The sequence below is a fragment of the Camelus ferus genome, chromosome 2, assembly GCF_009834535.1.
Source record: "Camelus ferus isolate YT-003-E chromosome 2, BCGSAC_Cfer_1.0, whole genome shotgun sequence".
NCBI classification, from domain to species: Eukaryota; Metazoa; Chordata; class Mammalia; order Artiodactyla; family Camelidae; genus Camelus; species Camelus ferus.
This window is the reverse complement of record NC_045697.1, coordinates 66,863,423-66,879,355: the sequence shown is the minus strand read 5'-3', so window position 1 is coordinate 66,879,355 and position 15,933 is coordinate 66,863,423. Positions and strand designations below refer to the sequence as shown.

Here is a 15,933-nt window from a genome sequence, read left to right as displayed (position 1 = left end):
CCTTGGACCTTCTGTCTTGCTCTCCTGCCACCAAAGGTACAGACTTACCGGCACTGCTCTCCTCAGCTGCCTTTCCCGCCTATTTTTGAAGAGGAAAAAAAGACCCAACTGTAAGATAACAGACTTGTTCTTTCCAAGGCGAGAATGAAACCGTTTTATTGGGGGGAATGTTAGAACAAAGCCATATACAATTTGTAACAAATACAACTGTTTGTTCCCTAGTCCTGAATAATTACAGTATATACAATACAAACTCAGTAAGGCACTGGTTCCCTGAAAGAACACAAGTGAGTCTTCTTTTGAAACAGACAGACAACAAAATCCCTTATATATCCTAACTGTTCTCCGAGAAATGTGGCATTGGTTTTCTGTTTTGTTTTACAAAAGGAATCAAAGCTGCTAAATTAAGCCACTTCTGATGCCACTTCTTTCATTTCCACTGCGATGTGACTAAGTTTTCTAAGGAGATGTAATGACAGAATTATTCAGGTTTAAAAAACTGGACTTCTTTCAGTGCCTTTCCACCTACAAACAAGGAAGAACCAGAACAGACCAAAGCACAGGACACTGACTCGTGATGACTATGCGTGACCCCGGGAACGTGAAAATCGGTCATTACCCAGCACTTGCTCTCGCTGGCTACACAGCAACTGAAATGTGTCAGAGAATCCCCTGCATATACAATCTTAGTACGCTTTCCAAGAAGCTTTGTTTTGAGAACAAAAAGAACGGTCACTAGTGACTTTTGAGCGGTGCTTTCTAGGTCAAAGGCCTGTCTCCTCACAGTGTTCACAGCACTGTCGCCTGTGATGAACAATCCACACCCTTTTATAAATAAATATTATGTTTCATTTAGTACTTTACCATCCATAATACTTTACTCTCTAATCCACATGGTGGAGTTGTGCCAGACTCCAGACTGAACATAATATTTATATATACATATATATTTATATAATATATACACACATACAAAAACTATAAACCCAAACAAACATCTTAGCATACAAAACTTGTATTAGCTAACAAGTAATATTTTAGGATTCCTTTGCAGGGAAGCGATTAGAAGAAAATCTTAGTCTTTGAAATCATCCTGAAAATAAGCAATCAACTACATTATTTCCAGGTTCCCATGAGTTTACTGAAAGACAAAACAAAAAAATAAAATAAAATTCACTCTGAGCTACCAGAAATTTAAAAATTAAAATGAATTATTTGGAAGTAGGTAGTCTCTTTAAGGACAATTTAATATTCCCTAAGCAAGGTGGATTTTGGTAAGATACAAAGAAAAATCTATTCATAAATAAATTCTTCTCTCATTGAAAGACTATAATAACTAAATGGGCCTTTTTAAGTATCAGGAAATATTTTTAAATGTTCGTAGTGAGTCAGTCGGGTTGGGGATTAGAAAGTGAGCTATCCATTTTTTCTAAAGCAAACAAACAAGTTATACAGGAGAAACTTGGATTCTATTTTAATTTCTTAGCCTTCTTCACAGAAATCAACACCTCCCTAAGAAATCTAGTTTACTTTCAAATCATCACTTCCCTACAACATATTCTGATTTGAAGTTATCCATGTATAAGAGCTCACCAAACACAGAACACATTTTTACCTAAGACGTAAGCCCAACATCACTTAAATTTAGGGAAAGTCAAGAAACAAAAACTTAAATGTTTACTTATTTGTTTGTAGATGACCTGATTAGAGGCACTGAAGTTTCTCCCCTGGGCTCAGATGATTAGCACACTTAGCTCTAGCCACATACCCCTCCTCAGCTACCACAAAGAACATGATTTAACACAAGAGAAAGGAACCTTTACACCACTATTCAGGTTATCTTAATATCAGTAAAAGCAGCATTCTGATTACCATTATATTTGGAACCAACTGTTCTTAATCTTTGAAAAAAGAGAAACTTTTTCATATTCAAGGATTAAGAAAATATTCTTTGTTACACAGGGAGATGTGGTTATGAAGCACTGGGAAGTGAATGCTGAATGCAGGACACTGTTTCTTCTGACACTTTTCCAAACCGTAAGCACAGCTCACAGCCAGTCTCTGCCCTTGGATGCTTCCTGAAGGAGCCTGTCACCAGCTGCAGGCCCACTTCAGAAGTGAGGAAGAAGTCCCCACGTTTCATGCAGCTGTCACATTTTCAAAAACTCTCCATCTTTCAGCCACCAAGTGGTGACATGAAAATGTGTTATAAAACACTGCCCTCTGGAGTATTCTGGTAGGTACAATCTTTTTTTTTTTTTAAGGGGTGAGAGGAGGTACTTCCCAGTTCTTTACTAAACACTACAGAATTTCTATGGAAAAGAAAACCACAGCCAGGAATTAAATGAAGTTGAAAGGGATGTATATACAATTTTAACCTTTATTATGCTAAGGAATACTGGCCCTGTCAATGACATGACTCAACTTTGCTCAAAAGGTCAAACCCCACAGAACTGAACAGGTGAAGAGATGTTTGGCACCAGTGCCACAGAGAAGAAAAAATAATAAATTAAAAAGTGAACTGAACATCATGAGAATAAAATAAACAGCCAGCATTCCTAAGATGTGAAATTATCACAGAAGATGTACATACTCGATCCATACCTACCCTAGGATAGCAGATCGCAGCAGCCATAATATTTTGTGGCCTCCACTAGCATCCCTCTCCTCTCCCAGAGGGTTTATTTATCTATTTTTAAATTAAAATTTAGTTAAATTAACCTCACATATGTTTCCTCTCCTTCCCTTAACTCAGACACGCAGAAGGCAGATGGTAACAAAAAGAAGCCATCTCTATCTGTGCACGGTAAGGTGTGCCAACTTTTCCCTGGTGCTTCTGAGAAGGGCTCATCTGAGTATTAAGAAACAAGGCATTTGCACCTCCACCCTCAACCCCTACCTTTCTGACACATCTTATAGCACAAGAGCAAATTCTCTTTTTTAAGCACCTTGTCTTCCACACAACTGATGGCCATTTTACTTAATATTGATCCTTTCACTTGCATGATCAAAAGCATGCATGGGCCACTTCTCCGCGCATAAAAACAGCTTTGTTTGCGTTTACTGAAAAGGAAGGGATTTTACCGTGAAAGAAAATGCCTAACAGAATCAGAAACACACAGTGGTTCTGAAGAATAGTGTCAACATTTACATCTAATAGAGTCACATAAAACCTTCATTTGTTCTGTGCATCCTCTGACGTTGCAGAAGGTCACCTGCAGGAATCCCAGACTGTGCCCCGCCAGGCGGTGTCCATACCCAGGTGCGTCCACACGGCCCGGGCCGGGCCGCGGGGGGGGGCAGGGGGCTTTCAGGATGAGTCCCACTCGCTGCTCTCCCCCTTCATAGACTGTCTTCTGATTGGTAGAGTGCAACACAAAGTACCCATGGCAACACACAGCTGCATTTACCTTCCAGGAGAGCTTCTGGGAAGAACTTGTGTTGTTATTATTTAAACTGTAATAGTATAAACCTTAAAACATCTACCTTATTTGTTTTATTTTGGCAAAATTAAAGCATCTTTAAAAAAAAAAAAAAAAGGCAATCCCAAAATATAGGGCTTTCTTAGAAAGCAACATGCATCACATCTTAAACAAGTTACCCAAGCAGTTTCTCCCTCCTACAAACAGACACGATGAATCCGTGTTTCTGGGAACTTCTCTCCTTGCAGGCTGCTCCCTGAGAGGTGAGGCCGAGCCTGCTGGGAAGCGGGACGGCATTCAAGGCTTGCACTGTGGCTGCTTCTGGAACATCTCTTGCTCTGCCTACCCACAGAAGAGTGCCTGCTGGCTTCCTCCAGAGATGCTGCTTCTTGCCCTCAGATCAGAGTTTAATGTCCTGGGACTCTGACATTTTGGCAAGTGTTTTCTTAACCCGCAGGGCTGTCAGTCTTGAAGCAGGATTGTGGGCCCAGCACTCGGTCATGAGTTTCCCCATCTGCCTGAGACACTGCAGGACGGCAAAGGAAAACTGGAGTTACACTGGTGAAATCTGTTACCTGCGAGGGTGGCGCTTGCTACTGGCTTTTTAGTTTTGGGTTTCTAAAGTTTGAATATATATTTAAAAGGTACCCATTAAAACCATACAGACCTAAAATTCCATAAAAATTATTTTCTTATGCAAATTTCAAACGACTAAAACAGATTTTCCCGTCTTCCTTGTGACAGGAGTGAGCAGGTGGCTTTGCTGATTGTGGAAGGGTGTCTCTGAAGTCAGATTAAACAAATACAAAAATACGCAGGGAGTCTGGATTCCTCTGCACACTCCCAGGTTGTTTATAAGACTTGATAAGCTTAAGTCTTTTATCTAATTCCATACTATCCAGACAAACATGGTTATTGCTAAACCGCAGCTGTCGGCCACCATGATAGCACCACGCTGTACCACTGAGCAAGATTAATGGCCCGTGCACAGCCTCACTACCACTTTCTCCTGTGTTCTCCTGTGGTTTCAATTATTGGCCTTCCTGTTGAAAAGCACAATTTCACTTCATTAGAAATCCTCAGTGAAGGGACTCTGAGTAATATTAATGCCCATAACTAGCTTCAAAATTATATAACTCCAGCATCTCATAAAGTTTTCTGCCCAGCTCACTGGAAAACATATGTATTATTTAGCATTTCAGTAGCTAGCCACAAAACCAATGAACCAAAGGTTATTTTTAAATTTCTTAACATTGAAGAATTAGCTTATACAGTGCTCTGTCCATTTGTCTGCACTGGCTTTGGTGCATTTCTTCCTGGGGATGCTTCAAACTCTTCCCTGAAGGTTCCACTCCTCCGAGGGCTGCTGGGCTCTGTAGGCCTGGGTGGGTGGAGAAGGGGCAGGAAAGGCAAGGTGGGCCCAGCTCATCTCCTCCTGAGCAGCTCCCCGTTGGACCTGCTTAGGTCTCGCCATGACACACTCAGAGCCAAGCTGAACGTGTGTCTGCTCCCACGGGATCGCATCATCCTCATTAACCAAGGTCCCCAGCACAGTCAGGCATCTCAACGAGGTCAACCTGTACCACCTCTGTGTACAGGAAACCCTATCCTTCAGGTGCCTATCTTTCCCCTCGTTGCAGAGAGAGAACGCTATATGTGAGTTTGCCACGGAGAACATTCACGATGCTTTACAAACACACATGCAGAAAAATGATGGTCTTTATACAAGTATCAGGACATCGCCAACAAATGAAATAATGTTACCGGGTAGGCAGGCTCTATGTGGACCCAGTCAATGTAGTCTGGAAGTGGCAAAGTCAAACAGGAGAAAGGAACAGATAACTGAACACTCAGCACTCAGCATCATATATATTATCCCCGTGAGGCACCGTTACCACCCCTGTCATGGCAAAGAAGAATTCCTGTAACGAATGTTTGGAATTTTGGAAAAAGGAGAAAAGTCTGTTCTGACATCGGTTGCAGCCACACCGTGACCAGCCTCACCTCATCACTGCTCCAGCGGTTGGGGAAGGAGGGACGCAGCTTCTTGATACACACGATCTCTCTCATGTCCTCGTAAGATGGGTCGCTGGGCACCAGATCATGATAGGGAAGCTGATACTCCTCCACGATCCCTGAAAATACGGTTTTATCACTGTTATTATTTTCTGGGAAGAGGAAGTAAAAGTCTAACAAACTGTTCTCAAAGGAAAGTTCTATCAGTACCAAAGAGAGTTCAGGCTGAAAAAAAAAAAACAAACAGCAAAATTAAAAAAAAAAAAAAACCCACCTTGATAAAATGTGTCCAAATGACACAGTCTAATTTAAAAAAATGAACGGGAAGCATAATGAAACATTATTATGTCTTCAAGCCTTTTTTCTAATTTCCAGAAGCTAAGTAAACAAGCATCTCAAATTTATTTCCGGTTTTATAGAGGCTCTTATACTGTACGCCAAATTTTAAAAAATCTATATTATATCTCAGTGCAAATTTGGCAGACACACCCCAAACTCACACTGCACAATATGTAACTATTTCTATTACTGCAGTAAGAGATTATGATCTCATAATAAATCGGCAGGATATCCTACTTGAATGAAATGTCAGATTTACATTTTTTCTGTTTAATCACGTGAATGTATTTTTGCACATTAAAAATTTGGAAAACTATACACACCTAAAAATATCAACCATGATTTTTAGGTGCAAGGACTGTCTGATTTTTATTTTCTTCTTTAAATTTTCTACATTTATCTAAACTTCCTACAAGGAAAACATTACTATTAGGAAAAAATAGGTACTATTGAAAGAAGAGTGAAGAAATACAAAAGAACGTCATCTTTAGGGAAATACTACTTACCACGCTAAATTCTGTCTCATTTCATTTTCCTAATACCTAATTTCTACCTTTTCCTCTTGTCCTTTAAAAAAGCAGCTACCTGTGTCTTTCCGACCTTATTTGAGCAACCCCTCACAATAATTATAAGCAGCTCTGAACAATCTTTCCAGAGAACCCTTACTCCTTATCTTAAATCATCCTTTATAGAAATTTCATCACTTGTTATCTGAACAAGATGATACTAACAGGTTGGCAGGTTGCACACTGCATCATTAAATTCACTGGGGGCTTACTTTTAAAAAAAATCTGAATCTTGTATTATGTCCTTTCTTGTAAATTCAAACCCATATATAATCTAAAGAATCAGAAGGTTCAAAAGTTTTCTTAGATCATTTCAAGTCACCATTTACTCTGCTGAGATCCCAGAGTCTAATTATATCTATTACTTATGGTAATATTTCCTTCCATTGTGTGTCATCCCTAAATAAGACAATAAGAGCACAAGGTCTAAGGGATGGGGGATGCTTACTGCACGCCCATTCTTCCTCCCTTTCTAATTCTCGAGACAGTGGCTCTGGAAACATCTTTGGGACAAAGATGACATCAATCTAATTTATCTCACATTTTCCTCAGTGCCTAATATTGGCGCCACTACCTGGCTGGACCTGCACAGATTCATTTGTTGAGAGGCTACTATCTACCAGGCATGGAGGCAGGTATGTTATATAACTTGTTAAATTTTCATAAACACACGTATGAGGCAGCATTATTAACCACACTATACCGATGAGGAAAGATGCTTTTGAAGGATTAAGTAACCCGCCCAAGGCCATGCAGTTGGTACGAGGTAGAGCTTGGGCTCTGACAAATACCTGCCAACCTCATACAGAGATAAGGGAGACCTCTCCAGTCTCCACAGGCCAGGACAGCCCTAGCAAAGCAATTAATACCCTGCTGTTTACCTAAGACTGGCTTATGTTTTAAGCAGATAATCATTTCTCCTTTATTCTAACCCACAGGCTTTCAAATACAGGTTTATCGTAGCCCGACTCACTTTGGATGCTCAGGAAAACATAATTAGAAAAGCAGTCTTGTGCTCTGCCGCCCCCTTACTTCTAGAAACCTGTCTTAGTAAGTGTAAGCAAACAGCTCAAAAACAGGCCTATCTATTCTTACCACAGCATGAAGGCGTAATTATGATGGGAGATTTATAAAATACCGGGTTAGGAAAACGTTCCTACATTAAATTTCCTTTTGGAAATTTAGAGGGAACGTGTTCTACTTTAAATTGCTTGTAAGGGGCACAGAATTCCCAGGACAGTCAGAAGGCACCACATCACCGAAGATGATCTTTCTACAAAAGCGGGAGTGCCTGCTGGTTTACTGTTTCTCTTCCATATTTAAATATGAATCTAAGTTGTAAGTTAAGGTTCTACCAACCAAAATGAAAATTCAAAATAGCTATTTGTACTGTATATGGATTGAGTGCTATTTATTAGCCAGGTGGTTTTCATTCTTTGTACAATCACTGAAACCTCACAACAACCATCTGAGGTAGACACAGTGACTCACCTCTTCTGAAAATAAGAAAACTGAAACAAAAGTTTAGTAACTTGTCAAAGGTTCACAAATAATAAATGGCAGGTCCCAGAGGTAACCCCTGGACTGGTTAAGCGCACGCACTTCAGCTCAAGTTTTCACGAAAGTGAGGAACTAGCCAACATGGGAAAGACAGCAGCGCCAAGGTCTCCTCAGGAGCACAAGGAGGAGGAGAGGCATAAACAGGGTCCCTGTGCTGGAGAGCCAACGACTCAGCTCCTCACCTAAAATGCTGAAATCTACTCAAAGACAGATTATGCAGCAGTAAACAAAATACTACCAGCGGTAATAACACCTCTGAATGTTTAAGGATGTCTTCTTAGTCTTCCTAGGGGACCCCTATGTTTTGTAGAAAAGTTATCATGAACGATAATAACATTCTTATGGGTTTAATTTCCTTTTGATACAAACTGGTATTTTCAAACTGCGGCATAAGGAAGTATTATGGAAAGTGAAGAAGCAGGGGGATTAAACCATGGGCGTCCCATGCCACATGTATGTCCCTCCCTTCATCTGTGCAGAGGCAGACACGGGGAAAGGACACTGATGGCAGGGGATGAGGGGGGAGTCGGTTGGTGAGAAGAGGCTGGAAGGGGTGGGAAAGGGGTTTGACTTGACGGAGCAACTGCTGGAGGAAGAGCTGAAGAGGAAAGCGAGATGACACCTACAGTGGAAGGGAGTGACATCTGAAAGGGCACGAGGACGCTGACAGCGTGTCTCGGAAAGATTTGTCAGGAGGAGGAGGAGGGGAAGGAGGCAGTCAAAGGTCCTTCTACGATGTTAAATATCATTTCCTGGGAGGATTGAGACCACGTCATCAGAAATAAAGGGGAAAATCAAATAGAATTTGATTTTGTGAACCATGGGAAAGCTCTGATTTCTGACCAGAAAGAGAGGGTGTGCGGGGGCTGCCACAGGATCACCGGTACTCACCTCCGGACACACATCTCCTAGCCACCTCCCAGAGGATGAGGCCGAAGCTGTACATGTCGGCCATGATGTAGGACTGGAAGTGATTTCTGTTCAAGCTCTCGTCCAGCACTTCCGGAGGCATGTAGCGCTTGGTGCCAACCCGAGTGTTGGGCGGGATGTCAACCTCATTGGTATCGCTAAGGAAAGAAGAGAGCAAAGCCCGGTCAGCGCTGAAGGGGTCCAGCCCGGGACGGCTGCGGCGGCGCCCGGCCCGGGGGAAAGGCTGCCCCCCCGGGAAGTAACATTTCCTTGAAAAGTATTTCCTGCCCGAAGTTAAACATTCACAGGTAGAAAATCCAATGAGGATGACACAGTCAGAATGAAGCTGCAGCATACAGGGCTGCCTTGCCACTGGAGCAAATATAAGCCGAATTACTGCTAAATGTCTATTAAGTATCTTAAAAGCACCACGATCCCCTTCATACTTCAGAAGCCTTGCTCTCAACCATGGGCCACGTGCACGTGCCTGTTTGGTTTGTTTGAGATGGTATTTCTTAAGCCAGTGGTTGTGAGGCTTTTCTGTCTACAAACAAGTAAACAGAGATGGGAGGGGAGGACCTACAAAGATTTTCAAATGTTCTACTTTGATAAGCAGGGACCTACAGAAAAGCTTTATATTATCACTATTATTTCATAAACCAAATAACATGTATTTTTAATAAAAAAAAAGAAATAATTCCTTCCAATATAATGTCTTCAGCTTTAGGAAAATTTCACACGATCCATTTATTATTATTTCCCTTGGATGGGGAGAAAATTCATGATGGACGGACACCAATCTGCAGACCAGCAGGTGGAAACCACTGCCTCAGGGCAGCGAGCTGGAGCCAGAGCTACGGACCTGTGATTCAAAGCTGTTGAACTACGGCTGCTTGAGAGGCTGACGATGAAATGAGAGGAAAGTGTAAAATTGCTACTAGCACAGTCCTGAGCACATAACACAAGTGCAACCAGTCCTGAACCTCAACAAAAACTGGTGGAACTAAGGAGCAGTAAGCCCCCGTTTTGATGGATAAAGAAACTATAAAACAGAAAAGGTACAAAACCTCATGATTAAACTGAAGTTCGTGTAAAACCTCAGATAAATCTTCTCTCCTGAATCCCAAGAAAGAGTTTTTTTCTTTTTCTTTTCATCATACGCCACTCTCAAGCATTTACATATTCGTTTTTCTCAACATGGAAAACAGCTGCATGTATCAGCTACCACGTTTATCACACTGTGTCACAGACAGCAGCAAACTTGGCAAAACACTAGTGGCTTTCAGAGAAAAAACCTTTGGATCTGATCTCACTGCCTCAATCTCTGTCTTCTAGGACATAAAATATCTAGTGTCATTTGGGAAAACGCAAAGGGTGGTAGATGTCCCTCTGTACACTGCAGAACTGAGTACATTTACTAAAACTTACAAAGCTTCATTTTTACAGCCATTTAAAATTCACTTGCAGCTAAAACCCTTAACCTAAAGCAATTGCATCAGACGTGTCACCGGGATGCTCATTAGGCCCCTCCGGATTTTCTAAAAGCAACAACTCTGAAAAGCCTGTTTTCCTAAGATAAAAGTTATAGTGGCAATTTTTTTTAAATGAAAAAGGCTGAAGAGCTGGTACTCCCTACCATCCGTAAGTGTAGGTTTCAGTGTTCAGGGCTCTTTTCTAAGGCTAGCACAAGAGTTTAAATGAATCTCAGAATTTACCAGCATGATGCAATAGAATAAGTCACTCATGTACCTAAATAGTACATCGCTTAAGGAAGGAACATGAGCTGAGAAGTTAATGATAACTTGGAAAAATACCAGATTTAAAAGATGCCACAAAAGCTCCAGCTTCAATTCTAATTTCTCTCCTCCTCTTCTACCCACTGACATCGCTCATGTGAACACACAGTCAGTAATTCATTAATGTGTTATGTGCATGTGTTATTGATCACCTTGAATCACCAGAGGAAGACAGTGGTGGGCTTGGGTAGAGAATTCTGGGTTCATGCAGAGAAACCACCATGGGGTCTTGCAGATGGAAAGAAGATGGTAAAGGGCCTAAAATATACTCCAGAACATGGACCGGGAACTCAGAACAGTCTTAGTATGGGCCCCACAGAGTGTATTCAAGCCAAAGATATACTCTGATCACAGCTGATAAAGACGTTAGGCAGTTCCTTTCTATTCTTATACACTTAGCTCCTTAACGTCTTATTTGGATTTGGGAGGTCAGGGAGGGCTAATGGAATTTGTGACATGGAGACATCTATTGGCAAAGTAAAAGGTAATTGTTACCTGATGATAACAGAATTAAGATTTGTGATGGCCAGACCATGTCTGGTTCACCTCTAAACTCTCATTCCCTCAAACACTGAAAAAACACACAATCAAAGATTTTGCTCGTCCATCAAATCCTCTGAAACCAGTTCCTTACACAGGCCATGCGTGCTCGGCACCTGGTCCCTCCTTCACCTTCCTCTCCCCATCTTAGGGGTTTCCCAATACTCCGTGAATAAACGTCTCCTCTGGGAGCATTTGAATAAATATCCACCCTGAGAAGAATTTGAATAAATGTTCTCCCTTGTAGTATCTCAGTAAACATCCATATTCCAACCTAAGACTATAAACTCCTCCGAGCCCCGAACAACTGTCCTAATCATTTGCTATATCCCCAAAGAGCAGAGGCCCCTTCCATCTCCATTCACAGTGGGCCTTGCACATGGGAGATAAAGAATATCCTTTACATGAAAGAGGGGAAAGGTTTTTTTTTTACAGTAAACATTACTATGGATGATTTAAAGAGAAATGTAAAAATGTCCATTATATGTAGACCCTAAAATGAGACATAACAGGTATCTAGGAGAATAAATCGAATTTTGTTAGGCAAATTAATTTTGTAACAGATGACTATTAGCCTAATGACAAATGCCTTTAACATAATATTTAAACAATAAACCTACTAATTACAAGTAATTCCTATCTGATATTATAAAATACCCGATCCTCCGAGACACTCAGCTCTGCCTCTCCCTCCCTCGGGAGGGCTTCTCTACTTGAAAGTAATTAAACGGCAATCCTCTTCCAGGTCTTCGGTCACATCATCTTACCTGTTCCCAAATAAGGGCAGAGGAAAGCTGAACATGCATTAACTTTCAAAGTCAAAAAGAGAAATCACAGTGATTTAACACTGGGGCCGCGAGAATACAGGAAGAAAAAGGGACTGGAAGTGCAGTCTGATGGTGCAGAGCTGGTGAGAACAGGTGTGAGGTAACTGCACGAAAGGGCCAAGGAGGAAGGAGGAGGCAGAGAAAGTCAAGGTGCCTTCAGCTCCCCCTCCCCGCCTTCCTCTTCCACAGAGACTGGACCTGGAGAGCTGAGGTTTCCGCACCAGGGGGCACAGTTGGAGGAAAGAACTCCAGATCCGCAAAATAATCCTGCACACTGTGTGGCCACACACATACATACATGTGAAAATTATAAAATCATATATGGCAAAGATAAATACCAACTTCAGGGTACTGGTTACCTCTGGGAGGGATCAAGGTGAATAAAAAATAAGGGAAGATGTTCTGGTAGCATGAATTTTATAACTAAATTTCATGCAATACCCTACAACACACCCCCGTAAGATGTCTTCAACCTTGAGCCAACAGTTTGAGGAAGAAAAGCAGCAGTAGCTACATCATGTAGAGAAGGGGCAGCACATATCAGAGGTGCAGGCTGGTGTGGCAAAGAGAAAAGGAGCCTCTTAGGATCCACAGATACACTGTGAATGACACTGAATTCCCTACTGGACTAGGGAGGACAGGGATGACAGAGTCTAATTTTACTTGAACCTCAAAAAGCAAGGTGCCTCAGCTGGGGTTCCATAAAGAGGCATGAAAAACTGACTTTTGTCACTTGGGTGACATCAGGAGAATAAAGAAAGCGCCAGCGTGATGAAGGAGGAGGTCTGCCCTGACGACAAACGGCCTCCTATAAGAATGCACACTTAGAGTGGCTTCTCGCGCCTGGGGGACCACGAAGAAAGGGCGAGTTCTCACAACTGCTCCAGGCGCGGGAGGGGAGCAAAGCTGCCTGTGATATTGAGAGAGAAGACAGAGAGGCGGCCGTACTAAGGAGAGGATGGAGAAGCAACGGGCTCTACTGGGAGATGCTATTTATCACTGACATTGTTTAGAACTTGGGCGCAGAGTGATAATTTAATCAGTTTTCTTGTCTAAGACAGTGCAGCCCCCCTACTGCCTGTCCCCAGGTCCAGTGCTGGCGTCTATAGGGGCGCGTGCGTCGCAGGTGTTCGTGTAACTGAGGGAAAGAATCAAAGAGCTCCTGTGGGCGCAGAAAGGCTGAAAGGGAAAAAAAAAAGAGAGAAAGGCTGAAAGGGGGGCCTCCCGCCAGGACCCTGAGGGTCCCACGAATGACCTGAGCCCCTGCGGGACTCGGTTGGGGCAGCATGGGCCTTGCACTCTGGTCTATTGTGCACTGGAAAAGGGGTAGGCAGATTTGTATTTTGGTGACAGGGAATAAAGGGGAATCTTTAAAAATATAGTACCTAAATTAACTTTACTTTATATTAATTATTTTCATGTTAATTAAGCTTCCTAATTATAAATCGATAGCGAGAATTCTCACAAGAGTGTTACGTGAGGGAAGAAGCCAATGGTTGGCTCAGCGCAGCGCACACTCCCAGGGCACCAGCTACTGAAGAGGGAGTTTCACAGAATCAGATGCACAGCCAGCTCAGGAACTGGGCTGGCCATCAACCAGGTGGCTCGACCTCACCGAGCCTCTGGGCACATGTAGGTGGTCTTCTGCTGGACGTTGCTGATGCTTTAAACAGAGAGCAGAGGAGGGGAGAAGCGAGATAAAAAGGTAACAGAGAAAGAAGAGAAGCAAACATTGTACAGTTTTAATAATATAAAAAGCTTTTAAAAAAAAAAAAAAAAAAAAGAACTGAACTTTAAAGAACAAGAAGGGCCGGGGCAAAAGACTTGTGAGCGAGGCCATTGGTTTGCTTGTGGCTTACAACCATGTCTGAAATTAGCTACACGTGAAATATACCCGAGAACACTGAATCACCTCTTAGAAAGACAACAGTGACCTTGCAAAGCATGAAAGATGCTCACAAGCCCTCTGAGGAAGGGGCTGTGCACATCCTCTGTTTCCTGTGGCATCTTGCAAACACCCGTGGAACCGATTTGCTGAATTGAGCTCTGCCCAGTCAGGTGTTAGCCAATGAGGAAGAGTTTTCTGCAGCACTTTTCAACAGAATTATTTGTTCCTATGATTAAGTCCCAAGAAATCTCAGGGTTTCTTAACATTAAAACTCTTCAACAGCAGGTGGATATGGCTGCAGAAGCTCTGCCTGGGAGTGCTGACTCTGCCACCAATCATCTTGGTCTGTGACTCTGGCCAGTCACTGAACCATGTCACTTTTTAAGAAAACCACTAAGTAAACAAACCAGGAGCAGTGCTAAAATTAATGACATCAAAATACTCTGAGAACATTCAGTACCCTCTGGGGCAGGCCATTCTGTCTCCTTTGCATTTGGACGATTCCACAGTCATCAGTCGGGAGATCTGTTACTACCTAGTCTTCACTGCAGGTTTTCTATTTAAAATTTAATACCTCGGAGGCCCTAAGCCAGGATTTATTTCTCCCCTAAGAAAATATATTATTCTGACACTTAAGTACCAGAGGGGCTGCTTGATCCTCTAGAGTGAAGACTGAAAAGTTCTGTAAGTTTCTCAAGGGATTTCATGTGTCATTGTTTTCTCTTCCCAAGAGAGATGTGTTGTTTTCTCTTCCCAAGAGAGATCTGGGGTGACGGTAATGTCTGCCACAGCATCACCGTATTAAATCTCTATTGGGCAGGAAATGCACCAGCACTTATATCATTTTTAAGAGAGTGCATGAAGAAACCAATACAGGATAAAAAAGTTAAATGATCAGGAAATCTCTAACACACAGTCCATTCTCTCTGTGCCTCTCAACTTCCCTGAGAGCCCCCCCTAGAAATGACTTAAAAGCCTGAGGGAACACTTACCACATCAAGACCAAGGTAAAGATTAAGTTCTCACAAGAAGTTCACATATGAAGTCTGAGAACTCAACACTGGGTTAGCTTTAACCCCACTTGTAATAAAATGCTGTAAATACCTGTGTGCACACATGTACCACACCCCTCCTCCAAACAGGAAAGTCAGGAAAAGAGTGAAAACCAAAGAAACATATATAGCAAAGTTTAAAAGTGAGTTTCAAAAATTGAGACCACAGTTCCCTTGAAACATACAAAATAAAAATGTAAAAAGGACTTTAAATTATCAAATGCAACCTCCATTTAACGTAGAGGAAATGGAGGCCCAGAATGATAGAGCGGTCCCAAAGCTGCTTTTAGCCGTAAGAGGTCTGGGCGTCCAACAGCCATTGCATTTGTACACATGATACAGTGTTTTCATATCCTTCCTCTCTTGATGAACTAGTCAATATATGCCAAATAAATCTCTGAATTATCCCTTAAAGTACTTCCTTCCACTTCCTAAATCAGAGTCAGCATGAAATTTGAGAGTTCATTCATTTCATTCCCCTTACATTAAGCAGAACTAAGTTTCAGAAATAGATACTCACTTTCCTTGTCTGTTTTAAGGTCTATAAAGATGATGAGCTCTTACTTTGATATTGCCAACATTCACTGACTGAAAACAATGTCAGAACACCTATAATGGGTAACTCACTACGTTATGTCAAATGGGAAACACGTTAATCAACTTGGCATGGATGCTGCTCTCAAGATGCCCAATGACTAGCAGGGCAAGACGAGGCATGTACTAAAATAATTATAATATCAGGCAGACTGGGGCCAGGAATTTACCACGGGCGTAGAGTAGATGCTGTCATTATTCCTAGCTGGGGGATGAGTGAAGTGACTTAAAGGCAACTCTGAGATTGGATTACAGTCCATGGAGAAGCAAGGACATTCCAAGCCAGACGCTGTCCAATCAAAAGCAAGGCAGCGGCAAACATGGAGCACACATGGGGAAAACACAAGTAGTTCAGTCTCGTAAAAGAAAGCTCACAAGTTGGAGAGTTTGTGGGATATAAAACTAGAAAAGTGGATTTAATCCA

The 15,933-nt window shown here is 42.0% G+C and overlaps 1 protein-coding gene across 11 annotated transcripts in view; it reads right to left on the bottom strand.

The window, feature by feature from the left end:
* Positions 1-124: 124 nt before the first annotated feature.
* Positions 125-15,933, bottom strand: part of BMPR1B (bone morphogenetic protein receptor type 1B) — a 347,906-nt gene continuing 332,097 nt past the window's right edge. For all 11 annotated transcript variants that reach the window (XM_032460090.1, XM_032460082.1, XM_032460042.1 and 8 more), the window contains 3 exons: positions 8,795-8,970; positions 5,427-5,557; positions 125-3,948 (listed from right to left, as the gene is read on the bottom strand). In XM_032460090.1, the coding sequence (XP_032315981.1) occupies positions 3,823-3,948; positions 5,427-5,557; positions 8,795-8,970 (433 nt within the window). In that variant the 3' untranslated portion in view covers positions 125-3,822. The remainder of the gene's footprint in view (positions 3,949-5,426; positions 5,558-8,794; positions 8,971-15,933) is intronic.